The sequence below is a fragment of the Puma concolor genome, chromosome B2 (genome assembly GCF_028749965.1).
Source record: "Puma concolor isolate L17-30 chromosome B2, mPumCon1.1.hap2, whole genome shotgun sequence".
Classification (NCBI taxonomy): Eukaryota; Metazoa; Chordata; class Mammalia; order Carnivora; family Felidae; genus Puma; species Puma concolor.
The window spans coordinates 50524658-50544148 of record NC_141671.1 but is presented as its reverse complement, the minus strand read 5'-3'; the positions used below and the strand labels follow the sequence as shown (position 1 = coordinate 50544148).

The following is a 19491-nucleotide window of genomic DNA, read 5'->3' as shown; positions in this document are numbered from 1 at the left end:
CTTGCTAACAGAGCAGAGCCCAATGTGGGACTCAATTCTACAAACCATGAGATCATGATCTGAGCTGAAATCAAGAGTCAGATGCTTAACTGACAGAGCCACCCAGGCACCCCCATCACTCTGGTTTTGATTTACATTTTCCTTATGGTTATAGTTAGTGACATTGAACATGTTTTCATATCCTTATTCATATCCTTATTATCTTCTTTGGAGAAATGTTTATTCATATCCTTTGCCCAATTAAAAAAAATTTTTAATGTTTATTTATTTCTGCAACAGAGAGAGACAAAGCATGAGTGTTGGGGAGTGGCAGAGAGAGAGGGAAACACAGAATCAGAAGCAGGCTCCAGGCTCTGAGCTGTCAGCGCAGAGCCTGACGCAGGGCTCGAACTCACAAACTGTGAGATCATGACCTGAGCCAAAGTCGGTTGCTCAATGGACTGAGCCACCCAGGCACCCCTCCTTTGCCCAGTTTTAAATACAGTTGTTTGAGATTTTGTTACTGAGTTATTGGAGTTCTTTATATATTCTGGGTATTAATCCCTTATCAGAAACATGATTTGCAAGTATTTTCTTCCATTCCATGGAATAGAATTTCCAACCATTCTATGTTACTATGTTGTTAATGTCCTTTGATATGCAAAAGTTTTAATTTGGCGAAGTCCACTTTATCTGTTTTTTATTTTGTTTCTGTGCTTTTGGTGTCATATCCAACAAATCATTGCCGAATTTAATATCATTAAGATTTCTCCTGTGTAAAAACAAAGAGACATCTTTTATATAAATTATAATCGGCCTAAGTTTTATCTTTAAAATCCAAGTCTCTTGCTTGGTCTGCAGAATGTAAATAAGCTGCACTTTTTGGCTTTTTTTTTTTTTTTTTTTTTTTTTTTTTTTTTTTTGCCGTGTAGCCTCTACACATTCTATAGATACCTTCTTATCATCTTGGTTGCTTAGGGAATCAGGCAAGGTGTCAATTGCAAATGTACATTACATTGTCTATAAATGTTCTCAAAATGTTCAAAGGTTTAAAAATGTTTTAAACTAAATCAAGTTTAGGTTTGCTTTGCTTTGGTCTCCCATATAAGAAACTTACAGACTTACAGATTAAAAACTACCCTCCCTCCTGAATTGGTTGAGTACAGTGGGAAAGAGGAGGGAGTAACAAGGCAGAGTTAGTTCTTTCTGCTACGTGTAATTGGTAAAGAGGTAAAGCCATTTTTTCTCGATTTTCTAGAACAACAGCAAAAACTCCTTTGGGTTGATCCTAGGCAAGGGAAACTTCATCTGGAGAAAGGGATGTCAGAAAGTTATCAAGTAGTAGGAGAGCGGGAATAATAGAAAGTTGTGCTATATGCTTGCTAGCTTTTTCATGGGATCATTGGAATGGCCCATTCCTACTGGAATGCAGAGTGATTGCTCCATCAAGAACATTTTAGAGGAGCCTGAGTGGCTCAGTTGGTTGAACGTCTACCTCTTGATTTTGGTTCAGGTGATGATGCCAGGGTCGTGGGATCGAGCCCTGCATAGGGCATTGCGCTGAGCATGGAGGCTGCTTGGGCTTCTCTCTTTCTCTTTTCCTCCCTCTGCCCCTCTCCCCCACTTGCACATGCACACATTCTCTTTCTCAAATAAAGAACAGTTTAGAAGCACTCCTTATACTATGTTAATTTGAAAAATAAAAGTACATGCCTTTGGTGGAAAAGTAAGTCACTTCAATTTGGCTTTTGTCCTGACTCTACTCCTGCTTGATTCCATGAGCAGTCTTATAGTAGTCACTTCATTTCCCATTTTTAAAACCGGATACAGTTATTCCCCCTTAACTGCAGCTCTGCTTTCCATGGTCGCAGTTTCCCCTGGTTTTAATGTCCCTCAGTCAATCGCAGTCTGGAAGCAGACGATACTCTATCTGACTAGTAGCCCAATGCTATGTCACAACACCTACTCATTCACCTCACTTCATCTCATCACATAGGCATTTTACCATCTCACAACATTACAAAAAGAAGGGTGAGAACAGTACAACGAGATAATCTTTAGGTAGAGATAGACCCCATTCACGTAACTTCTATTACAGTATATTGTTACAATCCCTATGTTTTTAGTTACTATCAATTTTTTACTGCATCCAATTCATAAGTTGAATTTTATCAGAGGTATGCAAGTATAGAAAAATGCATAGTATATGTAGGGTTCATCGCTATCTGCCATATCAGGCATCCATGGGGAGTCTTGGAACGTATCCTTGGTGGACGAGGGGAGACTAGTGCGTTGGAACATGTATCTAAGCTTTCAGCAACCCTGAAGTAATAGAGGGACTTATGGAGAGCTTTATTTCTTCTGATGGGAAAATGGGGAAAAGAGAAGTTTCTATTTCTTAAGGGAAAACAGAGGCCACATGAATAATTAATCCTTAGCAAGTTAATGAACTGATTTCTGGCAAGGGGCTAATTCCCCCAAATTGAGAGAATTCTGCAGAAAGGCATTTTGCATGTGTTCTGAGAGGCATCATGGCCTCTGATCATTGTCCAGTATTGTTTATTGAATTAGTCCAGCTTTGAATCTCTATGTAGCTGATTACTGATGCTTTAAGGCTCATTTCATAGAGGTCTTTGTGGCTTTCAAACTTCCAAGCTTTGTGGAACTTCTTGGGTGACAACTATGTGTATGGATTGTTTGGTACTTGCCAAGGTTCTGGATTTTCTGCCTTTAAAGACATATAATAAGGAAAGTTTTTCAAATGTTTATATAAACTTAGGTGTATATGTTATAAGCGCATGTTTATATGTTATGTGCATTGTGTACAATGAATTCCAGGTGACTGTAAAGCAAATGGTTAAAGTCCATTTTTTTTCTATCTGGAAATTATATTGAGCTTGATGAATCTTTGAAAAGGCTTTGAAACATTTTTGCTTTACAAGGTTTTTCTCTGAAGAAGAGTATGCTAGAAGGAAAATGCATACATTAATCTTATTTACCAGCAATAAAAAAATAAAATATAGATATTTTAGAAATAGCTTAATGCACACTACTTCGATATACTAAATAGAGGTAGTTGATTTTTGGATGTTTTATTTTTAATCATGGGGACATTTAGATTATGTCACCACCTGCTTGCTGCTATCCATACTGATAACTGACATATGAAAATTTGGAAAAATAAAACACAGATATTTTTCCATCATGTCAAATGGCATGTGGTTTTGATCCTGAGAGTGGAGGGTTTCCATCAGACTGCCCTATCTGAAATCTCCGGGTCTATTTCCTCCTTTGCCTGGACTGCTGTTACTGGTAGTTGGTGTTATTCAATTATCTCTACATTTTACCTTGGTGTTTACCTCTAATGTCACTCAAGTCAGTAGATGATTCATTGCATCTGGAGCCAATAAGCAGAGTTTGGCAGAAAAGGGACAGTGTGTGGCGGATGTGTTTGGAGTAAAGGGAACACTGCACTTGAAACTGGGCTCTAAGAGCTTAGAAATCTAATTATCCATTCATGGGTACAGGGGTAGGTACCACAATGCCTGGTCCATAGCGAGCACCCAGTGAATGTTCTCAAAGATGATGGCAATGATTTTAATCAGCACAATCTGTATATATAAAAAAGACATCTGTACCACAGTGCCCAGGAGATTTCCCCTAATTCTAGATACTCGAGATCTCATCCCAGCTCTGAAACACATTATTTCATCTTTCTCCTTCCTCAAGTAGGACTGATAATTTTGTGATATTATCCTTAAAATGTATAACCTTTTGCATCATGAAATACCAGGCAATACATGCATGAATGCTCTAAGATAAAACGTGATGCTATTTTGATATCAGGAGAGCTAAAAACCTAAGTTAACATTCCCTTTGTCCTCCCCAAAAAGTATATTAATCCTACCCTGAAGATTAAAGGATGAGGGAAAAGGTATTTAATCAAGATCAGTGAAGATACCAGATACTGAATGGATCTCTCTGGTTTCTGAGCTTGGTTTTACCCAGCAAGGCAGTGTCTTTTTTTTTTTTTTTTTTCTTTTTTCAGTGAGGGAATAAAAAGTCAGATCCTCTTTTGTCCTAAGGAAGAAACGTAAGCCAAAGAGTAGTGCTATTAGAGCCAATTATATTCAAATACTATTCTCAGAAGTAGAGTCAGAATATAGACTTTTAATATTCTTAGTATCTCCCAAAGGGCACACATTTTGGATCAGGAAAGTTTTGTATTTCTTCAGCTTAAAGACAAAGAGGTTGTGAAGACAGCATTTGCTGGCATTTGCTGTTTATCTTCAGTAGTCTTAGCTCTTCCTGAACAAATGGAAGGTCTCTATAGGTCTTAATTTAAACTTATTGGAATTATAAATTTAAAAAATTCTGTTTCATGTCCTGTGTGTGTGTTGGGGGGGGTGTCACTTAAGCAGTGAGAGAACATGCTGGCCATTGGCCAACACTGCCATCCCAACTTGGTGTGTTATTCACTCTTTTGAGCAGTAAGTTCAGTGAAGTGGGGGAAACCCAGGTGCAAACAAATGAAAAGACTTTCCAGAGATGTATAGTGGCATATTCATTTTCTATTGCTGCATTGCATAACAAATAACCACAGTCTCTGTGATTTAGAACAATGCCTACTTATTATTTCACCGTTTCTCTGGGTTGAAAGTCTGGGCACAGAGTAGCTGGGTTCTCTGCTCCCAGTTTCCTGAGGCTGAAATTAAGGAGTCAGCCTTGCTACATTCTTATCTGGAGCTCAAGGTCTTTCTGCAGGTTGTTGGCAGAAGTCCGTTCCTTTCAACCGCAAGACTGAGTCCTCATTTGCATGTTGGCTGTTGGCCAAGGACCATTTTCAGGTCCTAGAGGCTACTCTTGGTTCCCAGTCACAAGGTCCTCTTCATGATATGGCAGTTTGCTCCTTCGAGGCCAGTGGAGTGATCTATCTTTTAAGGGCTCTCCTGATAGGTTGAAGCCCATCTCCTTCCTTCACCCTTGCCAAAACCTAATCGTGGAAGTGATATCCCATTGTACTCACCAACTCTCTACTGAAGGAGAGGGGATTGTGCTGAGCTTGTACACCAAGGTGCAGGAATTTTGGGGAGCACCTCAGGATTCTTCTTTAATACAGATAGTATGCTTGAATTTGAGGATTTGAGAAGGTCTCTAGACACGCTTTTGTGAAAGCCAAGGTTCTGCTGGTACTGAAGTGATGTATTCCATGTCTTCCTGGACTCTACTATTTCACCTAGTCTTCGACTCTCCTAGAGTACCAAGTAATGGGCCCAGTCTGGGTAATTTCTATTCTTGGAGACTTCAATGAGACTGTTAATTCTAGCTTCCTGTGAGGGGTTCAGGTCTTGGGTTGCCTCCCAGGAACTTCATGAGATGATCTGTACTTTTAGTAGAATATCCATCTCTATATTCAGTATTTCTCAAAGTAGGGCATGTCTGATGTGAACAAGAAGGCTCAGCTTTGTCTGGTTCTGATCCAAATGTAAGGAATAGCTGTGAAATAACTTCAGACCCAGAAATGTGCCTAGTCAGATCCTTGCTGTCTGTGAGCTGTGGGCACAGCTCTTCCAAAGAGATGGGAAAAGGAGAAAGTGGGAGGGAACCATAAAGGGGACCCAATTTGTTTGTGTTAATCAGAGATCTACCCACTTTCCTAATTGATTGTTCACTACAAAGTAGCTTGATGCTTCTTTAGCCTGGGAGCTAAATGTAATCAACTTTTGTTTGTTTCTGTAAATTTTTTTTTTCTTTTTGCCCTTAAGGAGATCATTATTTCTATTGTATGAAGATGGTAGCCCAAACATTAAAAGTAATTAGAGCAGATGGCAGTGAATACTTCTATTGTAAAATACACTGATGCTTATAAATGGGTTTTCATTATCTGGCTTCCTTCTTTCCCCTCTGCCACCACATATTCATTTTGTTTCCCTTCAGGTATAAAGGGGAGGAAAAAAAGAAAAGGAGGGGAGAAAAGGTTCCCCTGGTGTATGAAACTGAGGAGCTGTCAAAGGTTCATAGCAGGGAAAGTGTACTCCCGTGTATTCAATCACTGAAATTAAGTGTTTTCAAAGGCGGTGCAGTCATGGGTCCATTGCATGGGGAAATAACGTACTGTAGTCCATCACTTAAAATGTTAACCTTGTCTCTTACTAGTGACTGGGAACAGAAACACATGCTCTGTGCTCGCTGGTTAAATGGCAGTGTGTCAGCTCTGTGGAAAAGGCTAGCATGTATCTGTCAATCTTCTGATTTGGCTCTATGTGTGTATGTGTGCATTGGCATGTGTGTGTGGCACACACACACACTTGCTCACACTTTTACTTGCATTTATGTAGTCTTCAGAGAACTGGTTTATTGCTTTTTGGAAAATGAGGAGAATCGAACCAGTTTCCAGTATTTCGATGTATATTCTTTACTAAGATGTTTTTGCTTGCCAGTCCCCAAACTCTGTAGTATACTTATTTATTTTTAATTATAGAAAGTTTCATTTTGAACATATTTAAATATTGACACAATATATAGATGTACTGTACTGAGCATATTACAGGTGCTTTGACAATATCAATCCTTATTTCTATAGTGACAGTATGAATTGGAACATACCAGAAGTCAGCAAACTTTTTCTATAAAGATCCAGATAGTAAATAATTTAGATTTTGTGAACAATATAGTCACAAACTCAAAGCAGCTGTAAACAATATGTAAATGAATAGTCAGACCCATGTTCCAATTAAAATGTATTTGTCTAAACAGTGGGTGGACTGGATGTAAGCTGTAGTTTGCTGACCCTGTTATATACTACTGAATATTTTACATGATTCTTTTCTCTGTGGCATGTAAAGAACTTGAAACCTTTTTGCAGTGGGAAAAACAAACATCCCACTGCATCGGCAGGAAGGTTATAGAGCCGTGCACTCTTTCTTCTTTCAGACCACCACCCTGCCTACCCGCCTTGCTGACCCAGTGGCATTCTACGCATGCTCCTTCCTTAGGTCTTCTCCAGATAGCCTCTGGTTCTCACTCCACTCCTCCTCACACTCCACTTTATCACAGGCACAGTCCCTGATGGCTGGATATAAAATAACTCCTTCCACCCTGGCACTTCTGATACTCTTCACCCTGTTTTTTCTCCTCCTTCCTCCTTCTTCTCCTGCTTCCTCCCCCTTCCTCCTCCTCCTCCTCCTTCCTCCTCCTCCTTCTCCTTCCTCCTCCTCCTCCTCCTTCTCCTCCTCCTTTCTCCTCCTCCTCCTCCATCCTCCTCCATCCTCTTCCATCCTCCTCCATCCTCCCCCTTCCTCCTCCTTCCTCCTCCTTCCTCCTCCTTCCTCCTCCTTCCTCCTCCTTCCTCCTCCTTCCTCCTCCTTCCTCCTCCTTCCTCCTCCTTCCTCCTCTTTCCTCCTTCATTCTCCTCCTTCCTCCTCCTTCTCCTCCTCCTTCCTCCTCCTTCCTCCTCTTTCCTCCTTCATTCTCCTCCTTCCTCCTCCTTCTCCTCCTTCTTCCTCCTCCTTCCTCCTCCTTCCTCTTCCTCCTCCTCCTCCTCATCTTTCAGAGCACATTATTCATTTTGTATATTTAACTTTATCTTCCTAAAATATAAGCTCCATGAGGTCACGGATTTGTTTTGTTTTGTGCCTACATCAGTCTCTGGTGGGCAATGGGTGTTCCATAAATATTTGTTGAATCTAGGGATCCACCTGCTCCATAGTTCCAGGCAAGAAGGCTGAAGAGAGACTGGGATTATTCACTGGGGTTATTTCTGTTAGGTGCATGCAAAAATGGTTAGCTATTATTAATTGCTAAATTCAAAAAATTGTAAATTCAAAGTGGAGAGGGTACTATGTATGTTTTTCATTTGAGAAAATTTAGTGATAGTATAAGTAAAATATCTAGCAGTGTGCCTGGGACATGAGACGCATGCAAGGATTTGTAGCTATCATTGTCATTATTATTTCTCTGGCAAGTGGAACGATCTTCAAGTTTATAATTCAGAAGAGACATTGTAAGAGGAGATGTGAAGATTCACATGAAAGAAAAGATAAAGAGAGGCTCTGTAAATTTGTTCTGTTTGCAGACTCTAATAGTCCCCTGAAGCTCAAAAGTGTGAAAATAACTTATATGTAAGAAGCATTAAGTTAATACCAATATTTCTTGTGAAATAATGGGGTATAGGATATGTGTAGAACTGAGAGGTAAGCTAGTAAATAGCCTAGTTTTCTAACAGGTACAATGGGTAAATTTGAACTGGGTGCAATTCTGGCAAAAGGTATTGTTGCCATGGCTTTGAGTAGTCAATGTGCCGGATGGTGTGCAAGGACTTTCTTATGTTATCTCATAATCATGAAGGGTGTATAAGCACCAAGAAAAGAAAGTGATCACTTAGAGCCAGCATGAGCTCAGTAAGAACAAATTATGCCAAACTAATTTAATTTCCTTTTTGTTCCCTAAGGAGTTATTAAATTATAGGTCAGGGGCTCTATTTGTAATCCTGGATTTGTGGATAGTTGACTTTTGTAAAATAAGCATTTTTTGTTTCATAATCAGCTGAAATAATCTCAGCCCATGTTAATTTATCTGCAGTGTTCAGATTAAAAAAGAAGAAGAAGAAGAAGAAAAGGGGATTAATAAACTGGATTTTACCTATAAGGCAGTCTCCACCTGGGTCAGGCAGCTAATCTGTTGAACTTTCATGGTGCTTTGTTTATCCCTTTAGTTATTACACTTTATATTAATTGTATGGCTATTTGTCTTTTTCTCAATGATAATATGAGAACCTTAAGAAGAAGGATAAGGTCACATGTACCTGGAAGAGATGACTTCACATCAGGTCATATGTAAAAGGTTTGGGATTTTAATTGGGTAACCAGTTTAATATCACCCAACATAATAATACAATTATTAAAATAGCCAAGACTATTAGTTGGGAAAGCAAATGTTATTTAATAAATGATGTGAAGAAAGTTAATTATTTGGGGGGGAACCAAGAAAAATGGGAAACTTCTCACCAACATAAATTCCAAATTCTTTGAGGCTTAACATACAGATATAAAACCGTACAAATCAAGAACACATAAATGATGTTTATGTCAGAATGAAAGAAGGGTGTCCTATACATAAAATAAGAGGACGTCGTGAGAGAAAATAGAAATAAATTTGTTTTTATAAAAATTAAAAATATTTCTATGTGAAAGAGCATTGAAAAAAATTTGCAGCTTGAATTTTTTTTAATGTTTATGTATTTTTGAGAAAGAGAGACAGAGCATGAGTGGGGGAGGAGCTGAGAGAAAGAGAGGTAGACACAGAATTTGAAGCAGGCCCCAGGCTCTGAGGTGTCAGCATAGAGCCCCACGTGGAGCTCAACCTCACGAACCGCGAGATCATGACCTGAGCTGAAGTCAGATGCTTAATTGATTCAGCCACCCAGGTGCCCCCCAAATTTGTGGCTTTATATCTGATAATTTCAGTTATTAAAATGATAATTTACATGATGGCATAGTTATGGGCGCTGGGGTATCTCAGTCGGTTAAGCGTCTGACTTTAGCTTAGATAATAATCGCGTAGTTTGTGAGTTCAAGCCCTGCGTTGGGCTCTGGGCTGACAGCTCAGAGCCTGGAGCCTGCTTTGGATTCTGTGTCTTCCTCTCTCTCTGCCCCTCCCCCGTTCATGCACTGATTCTCTCTCTCTCAAAAATAAATAAACATTAAAAAAGTTAAATGATGGCATAGTGATTAGGAGCCCTAATGAGAGCTGACCATTCATTCAAATATATTTTTGGGGTGCCTAGTACATACCAGGCATTGGAGGAACTGGGGATATAGCAGAAACTCAAGAAGCTCTTGTGAAGCTTACATTTTGTTGGTGGTTGGCAGAGTATAAACAGATGTACATGTTTCAGTGATAATAAATACTTTTGAGAAAATGAAGAAGGGTCAGGGGTGGAGAGAATGTTGGTCACAGGGACCTGTTTTGTCTTATTTCCAAAGCTTGCATGCTCAAGAAGGCATTCTGGTAAGGTGTCAGAACAGTTCTTCCTTGTCTTTGTCATCCAGGAGACACTGACTGGAGAGATTTCCCTCCTCTGTCTCCTCCAGCACCCCAGCTTAGCACATTTGCTCACAGATAGGTCTTTGCTCTGCTTGGTGCTCAAGCTTGCTGATCAATGACTTCTTTCAAGATGACTCTGGTGGTGTTGCAAGTACATTTAAGGTGACGTGTAAGATTTGCAGACACTGCACATTTCCTGAAGTTCAGAGAAGTGCTGACATGCTGCAAGAAGAAAACAAATTGCATAAGCTTCCTAGCTGAGGCAGGGAAGTTTGTGCCTATATATGTGTGTGTGTGTGTGTGTGTGTGTGTATGTGTGTATATATGTATATATACACACATACACACACGCACACATGCACATATATATATATAGGCATAAACTTATATGTATATATTTTATTTTTTGGTTTATTTTGGGTTATATGAGCTGAGGTAAAAGATGAGGGTGAATTCTGGATAGTTCTTAAATCTCTATTTCCACCTCCACCCTATAGGCCTGTGAGGAAAAATTTTTTTTAAGTGGATATTAACATTTATTTATTTTTTTTTTCAACTTTTTTTTTTTTTTTTTTTTTTATTTTTGGGACAGAGAGAGACAGAGCATGAACGGGGGAGGGGCAGAGAGAGCGGGAGACACAGAATCGGAAACCGGCTCCAGGCCCTGAGCCATCAGCCCAGAGCCTGATGCGGGGCTCGAACTCACGGACTGCGAGATCGTGACCTGGCTGAAGTCGGACGCTTAACCGACTGCGCCACCCAGGCGCCCCAACATTTATTTATTTTTGACAGAGAGACAGAGCGTGAGTGGGGGAAGGGCAGAGAAAGAGAGGGAGACACAGAATCCAAAGCAGGCTCCAGGCTCTGAGCTGTCAGCACAGAGCCCAACGTGGGGCTCGAACTCACCAGCGATGAGATCATGACCTGGGCTGAAGTTGGACGTTTAACCGACTGAGCCACCCAGGCACCCCGGAAATGGTTTTGTTCATTTGTAGGATGGAAATGAGTGATTGGCTTATCTCAAAGAAGAAAACTAAAGCTAATGGCTGAGCATGTCAGGAACAGTAGTGGAAGAAACTTATTATATTAGGTGGAGGTGAAAACTGCTTTGACCAATAGGCGGAGCTGGTGACACAAAACGTGGTTTTCACCAAAAACGCCGTGTTGGCATCAATTGAGAGACTTTCAGATATATTGACAAGATGTCTTTTAAAATGCCCTTAGCAGGGGCGCCTGGGTGGCTCAGTTGGTTAAGACTCCGATTCTTGATTTTGGCTCAGGTCATGATCTTGTAGTTAGTGGGACTGAGCCCCATGTCGGGCTCTGGGCTGGTGGCATAGTGGAGCCCGCTTGGGATTCTCCTTTCTGTCTCTGCTCCTCCCCTGCTCTCACTCTCTCTCTCAAAAATAAAGAAACGTTTTTAAATGCTCTTAGAATTCTTTTTTGCTTGATTGGATCAAAGTGATAGTGATTAGAAAGTGTGCCAGTCTCACGGTTTAATGGAGTGTTGCCCTGGTAGTCACAGGGCTGCCACTGACACGGGGAATGACACTACCAGTGTGTCACCTCTGAAAATGTCAAGAGCTAAAATTGTGTGTTTGTAATTACGGGCTCACTGACAACTTGCAATTATGGCGATACATTTCTACTTCCCCAGGTAGCTGGTACATAGTTGAGGTTGCATTAATTTTTTATTTTTATTTTATTATTTCTTTTATTTGAGAGAGAGAGAGAGAGCAATCAGGGAAGAGGTGGAGAGAGAGAGGGAGGGGGAGAGAGAAAGAGAAAGAGAGAGAGAGGATCTTAAGCAGGTTCCATGCTCAGCACAGACCTTGATGCGGGGCTTAGAGCTTGATGCAGGGCTCAATACAAGATTCCACAGCCCTTGGATCATGACCTGGGATCATGAGTCAGAAGCTCAACTGACTGAACCACCCAGGTGCCCCGAGGCTGCATTAACTCTTTAGAGCTTTTAGTATTTAGTCACTGTTTTGTACTGTACCATGAACCATCAACAAAAATTTATACATCTCAAGGTACCATTATTATATTAAAGAGTAGTTTGGCACAAGGAAGCTTAGGTCTCTTGAAAAATAATGCTTAACATTTATGTTCATTTGAGGTATACCACACTAAGTTGAGAAACTGAAGGTAAATGAAAAAAAATGACAAAAGGTTTCACAGGGAGAAGGGAATCTGAGTCTTGGGTTTTGATTTAGATACACTCATCATCATTCGGTTTAGGTTTGAATAGAGCTTGAAAATGCAGAAAGGATTGTGAAAGAATGTGAGTGAAACCCAATGGATGCCAAACCCATGGGGTGCAGATTTTTAAGTATTTTAGTTTCCACCTCTTTGTTTAACTATTGTATCAGGAAGGTTGTTGCTCTCATGTGCATGTGTATTTATGTGTGTGTATAACATCTGTAAATGCATGTATGGGATTAGGAGTTCACTTAGAAATGATTCACTTGGGAAATTATCCCCTCGAGTTCCATTGAGCACTTACTATGTCAGATACTTTTTAGGGGTGGGGCGATACACAAAGTCTTTGCTTTCATTTGAGTAAGATCAATAGATGATAAATACACATGAAATTAAAGCTCTCATACCAGAATTAAGCAGTGTTGGGGAGAGGGAGTTATTGGAGGTGCTATTTTATTAAGGAGGTAGGGTAGGAGGTGTTATTTGCTCAGAGTCCTGAATGAAGAAGAAGAGTGAGCCAGCAGAGATTTTGAGGAAGAGTGTTCCTGGAGAGGCCAAGGTGAGTGAAATGGCCTGAATTGGGAGCTTTCTCTGTATCAATTCCATCTGTTTTTACTACTGTGGCCTTTGACACATCATTTAAACTCTTTGAGCCTTTGTTTCCTCAACTGTGAGGAGGAAATAACAATATTTAACCTTTCCACTTGCCAAGTTGGGGTTCAGTGTAGCAATTTTTGAAGGTTGACAGGCCAGGCCAAGATGTTATAACACATGGAAGGTAGCTAATGTATGTATATAGAGGGTCTTCAGAGCAAGACAGAAAGTTATCTTAAAAGTTCACTTAGAGGTAGATAACAGATATCAGTGATAATTGGAAGTATTATGATGTTCCCAAATTAATTAATGCAGGAGACCATGGAATTGCTTTCCTTTGACTCCCTCACATACCTAATTAATGTTTAATTGTTCCAGATCTTTCCACTGTCAAAGTCATGAGCCTCTTTTTCTTGTTGTTCTGTAGGTGGGGTATAGATCTGACCACTAGGTTAATGTCTCAGGAAGAGTTATGTTGTTGAATCCTTCAAACTCATTAGAGCTCATCCACGCCCCAATCTTGTCCAGCTTGCTGGCCTTCCTTAAGACCTTGTGCTTCAAGGACTGGTTTGAAGGAAGTGTCCAGGTTCCTTTTTGGGATGTATCTTCCTTCCCTCTAGCCCTTGCCCTGAATTCATCCTCAAACTTTGATGCAGAAGTGGTTATTTGAGGGATCATTAAAATGATGGTTCCCTGGGCCCTACCTCCTAAGCTTCTGATTCCATCATGGTGGCACTGAGGGACTCTCTACCTCAAACTGTTCTAAGCTGAGAAACTCCCTTTAAAATGAAGAGATAGGATTTCTCTAGAGTTTTTCCATTTCTGATCTTCTAGGAACCTAGTTAGGCTTATTCAAAAGTTCTTTTAGAGTGGACTTCCAGCCAATGTGACCAATAATCTAGTTCATCTTCTCTACAGTTGACTTTACTGTCTTTATTCAGTTTAGCCTCTCCCACCTTTTCACCACTTTATTCCATTTCAGTTTCCTCCTATTCACCTCCCTCTCCCTTTTTTAGATTTGATGGAAATGAATTAAGGGATTCTAAGAACATATAATGTATAGCCTGTAAGGACCACTTTGTGTAATTTTACTTCCCTTTGCCTAACTTCAGTGTGAAATCAGTAAAGAGCTAAAATTCTTTCATACTTTCTGAGTCTACAGATGGCCATTATGGGGATATAGTTCATACGACTTACAAAGATGCTCATGTATAGCCCCTTCTTTTCATGGTGCTAGTGCTGCTTATCCATCTCTTAAATTGGGAGGAGTCATGAACTTTTTTCTCCTTTGTAGGTGTAGAGAATAAAAAAAAACCACTGCTTCTCCTTATCCCAAAGGCTTGTTGGCAATTGGGTTGGGTATACAACTCAAGACTATTGAATTGGGGGGTCAGTACACTCTCCTGGAAAACCTATTGGCTATTCTGGCTACACACTTTTCCATTTTCTCTCTCAGAAATACTCCAGGGTACTATTCTCTGTGTAGGTGTAGTTATTGGTATTATAAACATGCTTTCCCTTCTTAATGATCTTCTCCCATCTGCTTCTAACACCTCACAAGAGGACTTTCTAGGCAGTTCTTTTATAGGAACCCAGGCTTCATATTTGGTGAGAATCTGGGTGGGAAGAAGTGTGTGGAAAGAGGCAGACACATGTATGTACTACCTCGAGGGAAATACCTTCTCTATTCTGATTTTATTTTACTTATCATAATTATAGTCCCATAACTGCACAAGATATTTAGACATGTTCTTGGCCTCTTACATGAGCTGAATACTGCTTTCTGTGGTTTTTTACATTCCTTTTTTGAAAAACATGTGACTTCAGTGTGACCATAAATTAAAAGAAAAGCCAACAGTTCTGTGAGGGAGACTGGAGTCTGAGTGGGAAGGGGGTGCTTCTTTATCTGGGCCCCTCTCAGCCTTGCTCCCTGCCCATCACTCACTCAAGCTATCCTCTGAAGTTAGGGGCCATTTCATTTATGCATTTTGTTTTCAGCACTGATGCACCAGGCATAGAGGGAAAGGCAACAACAATATCAAAAAGAGACAGAGTAGGAGGCTGGACTTGGAAAGAGGAATGTTCCTATAAAACAAGGACCCTTGGCAGTAGAGCCAATGAAAAATGATACCAATTACATAAAGCAAAATGCCACCCATCAAGCAGAACATTTTAATTCTCTCGATTCCAGGATATTTATGACTTTTTGTTCAAGACTCAATACATGTCTATAAAAATAAAAAATGGAATCGACCCTTCTATTCAGTAGAAAGGGACTTGTCCTGGAGAAAAATAAAAGGTAAGAAAACATGAGCAGCACCACATTGTTGGAGAATTCCAGTGGCCAACACAGAGACATTTCAAGTATAACTTTGCCCCTTCTGTATTTATCCCTTTTTGAGTTAGTCAAGAGAGGGTGACTAATTTTATCGAGACGTTTAACGTTACATGCAAATTAATTTTAGTTTAAGAGATTTCCATTTAGATTGATCCTCCATACTATTATGCTTTAAACCAAACAAAATAAAACATTGAAACTGTTTTCCAGGGCAACTTTTCCTTTCAGTTCTGCCTGAGATGGTCAAGGGCTTACAGTTGGTTTCCTGAGAGAGTGCCACAAGATGGCGACAATGTCACAGTGGAGAATGGCCAATTGCTACTGCTTGACACCAACACAAGCATCCTCAGCTTCCTGCACGTTAAAGGTTTGTGGAGTTTGGAGATCAGTGGTGGCATTACCATATATAATTCTTTCATTTTGGGGGCAGGAGGGAGGGGAACTTTTTGGATAAGTTCCAACACTTGGTTGAGAATTTATTCTGGGAACAAATTGAGATTTTAATGTAAAAGGAAGAAGTGGTCAGAGTGTTCAAAATGAAGGCCCTTTCTTTTGACTCTTTTAAGCACAGAGCTTAATTATTTTATTTTTTCAAATAAAAGAAGGTTAACAATGTTACCAAATAATATGCTTCTTTATTCAGGCACTTTGTAGTCATGCTTGTCCAGGGAAGCCCCCACAATATAGCAAAAATGCTCTGAAAGTGGTTAATGTTGCTGCCTTTGAAATTCCCTGCCAAGAAAGCAATGTCTTCCTGCTCTTACCCTGTTGTGGTTTTGACTTCCTGGTCCCCTGGAAAGTCATATAAATAGGCTTCCTTATTGAAAATCTGGCCACATAGCTTTAGGGTCTGGGAAGTTGGATGAGAATTCAAATTTCAACTTCTCCACCACATCACCAAATGACTAAGTCACTTATTTCACCTCTTGGAGCATTTGTTTCCTTATCTGTTAAATGAGAATAAAAATCATTGCCTACTTCAGTGGCTGATAATAAGGAATGGTTATCAAAGTGACTGTCTTCATTGGCAAATGAAAATAGCTTTGGAAATGTGATTAGTTATGGGTAGCTATAAAACTCTGCACTAAAACATTACTCTTTATAAAAAATATGTTTAACACTTACAAGGGCATTTGTTCTTGTTAAAGTAAGAGCATGGGGGAAAATAAAGGGAAAATAAAATATTCTGAAGGGGATAAACTAATGTAATATGGATATCTGTCTCTTATGGATGGAATCAGGTTTCTGATTAGGCATTTCACATTCTATATTTTGGAAGGGGTGTGTGTGTGTGTGTGTGTGTGTGTGTGTGTGTGTGTGTGTGTTTGTGTGTTTCTGATATCAAGGAAGAAGTGTTCAGGCAAATCAGTTAATTTGTATCCTTTAGGAAAAATTGTCTGTCAGCTTAGGTTATTGACCTGTCTTTGTGTGTGTGTGTGGTGTGTGTGTGTGTGTGTGTGTGTGTATGACCAGTGGCTTTGGGGAATACTGACTTATTGATGGACATCAACTACCTAAGGACTAGCAATGACAAAGGAAAATTTTAGACTTATAATCTCAGGTTAAAAATGTTCTTTGTAGGGGCTCCTTGGTGGCTCAGTCACTTAAGCATCCATCTTTGACTCAGATCATGATCTCACGGTTCGTGAGTTTGAGCTCTGCATCAGGTCTTGCTCTGATAACATGGATCCTGCATATGTCTGTCTGTCTGTCTCTCAAAAATAAATAAACATTTAAAAAATGTTCTTTGTAGACCTTTAACCAGGAGTCAAATGCTGCTGAAGGATGAGATGACCTTTAGGCTCTCAAGGGTCTTTGCCTTATATTGATATTATTTGAGAGAACTTTTCTAGCTAAAAGTCTAGATCAACTGAGTCTCTGGATGTCCCATTAGTTCCAGGTAATTGTTCAATCAAGCAATGGTGCGATAGGGCCAGAGACTGAAGATGGAGAAGAGGCATCAGAAAGTAAAGGGTAAGAGAAAGGCAGTGGCATGAGGAATATACACTTGATTTCTTACTTTTGGAGAGTTCAACATCTGAATAATGCAAATAGTTGTCTCGACCTGTCACCTTTTAAAAGTGGCTTTTATTAATACTCCTGGTCCAGGCAATATATTTCAATCTGAATTTACTTGGAATAAGTGAGCTAGATTTAGAGGAGTAAACTCTTATCCTGTGGAGAGGGAGAGTGAGTCATCTGAAGGATCCCCTCTTTAGTCCTGGAGAGTAGGGCCATTGATAGGAATGTGAGGGTAAGTAGTGGACACTGGTTTCTGTACAAATAGGTACAGGAGTTGTTGGCAGAGAGCAGGGTTGCCTGGAATGAAACTGAGATTTTTATCATACATAGATGGGTCATAGCTTCTAGAAAGAATGATGACAGGGAAGCCACACAGATCAAATTTGATTCAACCATGCCTTCTGGATACTTGTTAAGTGGCCTAGGAATTTGTACGAGGTATGAGAAAAAGTGAAGACTAATACTTAACGTGAATAAATGTGCATTATCACTAGAGAAGCTAATTAGGGAGAAAATACAAAAGAGTAAAATTTCTTTTTTTTTTTAAATTTTTTTTTACATTTTTATTTATTTTTGAGGGAGAGAGAGAGAGAGAGAGAGAGAGAGAGAGAGACAGAGACAGAGAGGCACAAGGGGGGAGGGGCAGAGAGAGAATGAGACACAGAATCCGAAGCAGGCTCCAGGCTCTAAGCTGTCAGCACAGAGCCTGATGTGGGGCTCAAACTCACAAACTGTGAGATCATGACCTGAGCTGAAGTCAGATGCTTAACCGACTGAGCCACCTAGGCACCTCAAAAGAGTAAAATTTCTAATTCTAAAATATGTTGCAAGCAGTAAGGCAGAATACTCCAGAGGAGTGGGTATCAAGAATGTAAGATTAGGATTGGGTGGTAGGAGGTGAAGACCCTATCATTTATGTCTGAGATAAGTTTTGACCATTCATATACACAGAGAATCCATCTTGCTTATTGGAACTGTTCATGTTCAGTGACTCAGGCTCCAAACCTTGGAAACATCCTAGACTTATTTCTGTTTCTCACATCCCATGACCAATCCATCAGTGAATCTTGTCTGGACCTTTGACTTATGTCTCATAGATCAACGCATCCATTGGTACCAATCTAGTTCTAAGCAACATAATTTTTGGCTGGGACCATTTCAAATGGCCCTGTAATCGATTCCCCTGTTTCTGATTCTTTGTCTTCCTTAGTAGCAGACCCCCCCATTTTTGTTTGGGGCAACAAAGTATCCAGCCAAAATGCTACATTTCCTGGCCTCCATTTTAGTTAGACATAGCCTTGTGGCTTAGAGCCAATCAAGGAGATATAAGGGGAGGTGTGGTACAGGGTATCTGGAAAGTTCCTAAAGTAGAGTTGACTCATTAGGATGCATGCCCTATTTGTCCTTGCTTCTTCCTCTTCTTTGCTTCTTGGAATGTAAATATAATAGCTACATTTTCAGCTGCCATCTTGGACAATGAGGTGATTCATTCAGAATGGGGAAGCAGAAAGATGGAAGAAACTCAGGATCCTGATGATTTTGGAGTTGCCAGTAGTAACACTGCAACTGGGACTGTTCACCTCTGAAGTTATTTCATGATTGAAGAAAAAGACTTCATGTGTTTAAGTCATTGGTGTTTGACTCTTATGCCATATGCTAAAGTAACCCCCCAATAGTTTATTGTACACATCCTTTAAAAATATGTCAGGTCTTGTACTTCTTTCCTCTAACACCCTCCAGTGTCTTCTCATTTCATTAGGAATAATCTAAACTTAACCGTTATCAAACTTCTGGTCCCTTCATTGACCGGTCTTCCTCATTCATTCTGTTTCAGCTCTTCTATAAACATACCAGGTGTACACATACCTCACGCCTTTGCCCAAAATGTCTTTTGCCTGGAATACTCTTCCTCCAGGTATGCATGTGGCTGGCTCACTTATTTTGTTTGTTCTCTGAGACAATATCAACTTATTAGAGAGGCCTTGATGGTCATCTTTTCAGAAATTGCAACCACTTCTTACTATTCTCTTTCCTTTTATTTTGCTTTACCTTCTTCATAACAATTTATCCTCACATATTATAAATTTACTTGTTGGTTCATAGTCTGCTTCCTCTGCTAGCATAACCTCCAAAAGGCAAATGACTTCACCAATCTATTTACTACTGTCTCTTCAGTGTGTAGGATACTGAGTATGTGTTGATGGTTGAATGAAACCATGTGCTTATGGTTGATGGACAGCTAAAATGATGCAGAGTTCAGATCCCGTATGAAATTTAAAAAGCATAATTTTTAAACTCTTGCTTTCTTA

General features: G+C 39.9%; 1 protein-coding gene across 8 annotated transcripts in view; it reads left to right on the top strand.

Moving 5' to 3' along the window:
* The window catches only part of PKHD1 (PKHD1 ciliary IPT domain containing fibrocystin/polyductin), a 494091-nt gene that overhangs the window by 140726 nt on the left and 333874 nt on the right, over positions 1-19491 (top strand). For all 8 annotated transcript variants that reach the window (XM_086707056.1, XM_086707061.1, XM_086707057.1 and 5 more), the window contains one exon: positions 15371-15527. In XM_086707056.1, the coding sequence (XP_086563182.1) occupies positions 15371-15527 (157 nt within the window). The remainder of the gene's footprint in view (positions 1-15370; positions 15528-19491) is intronic.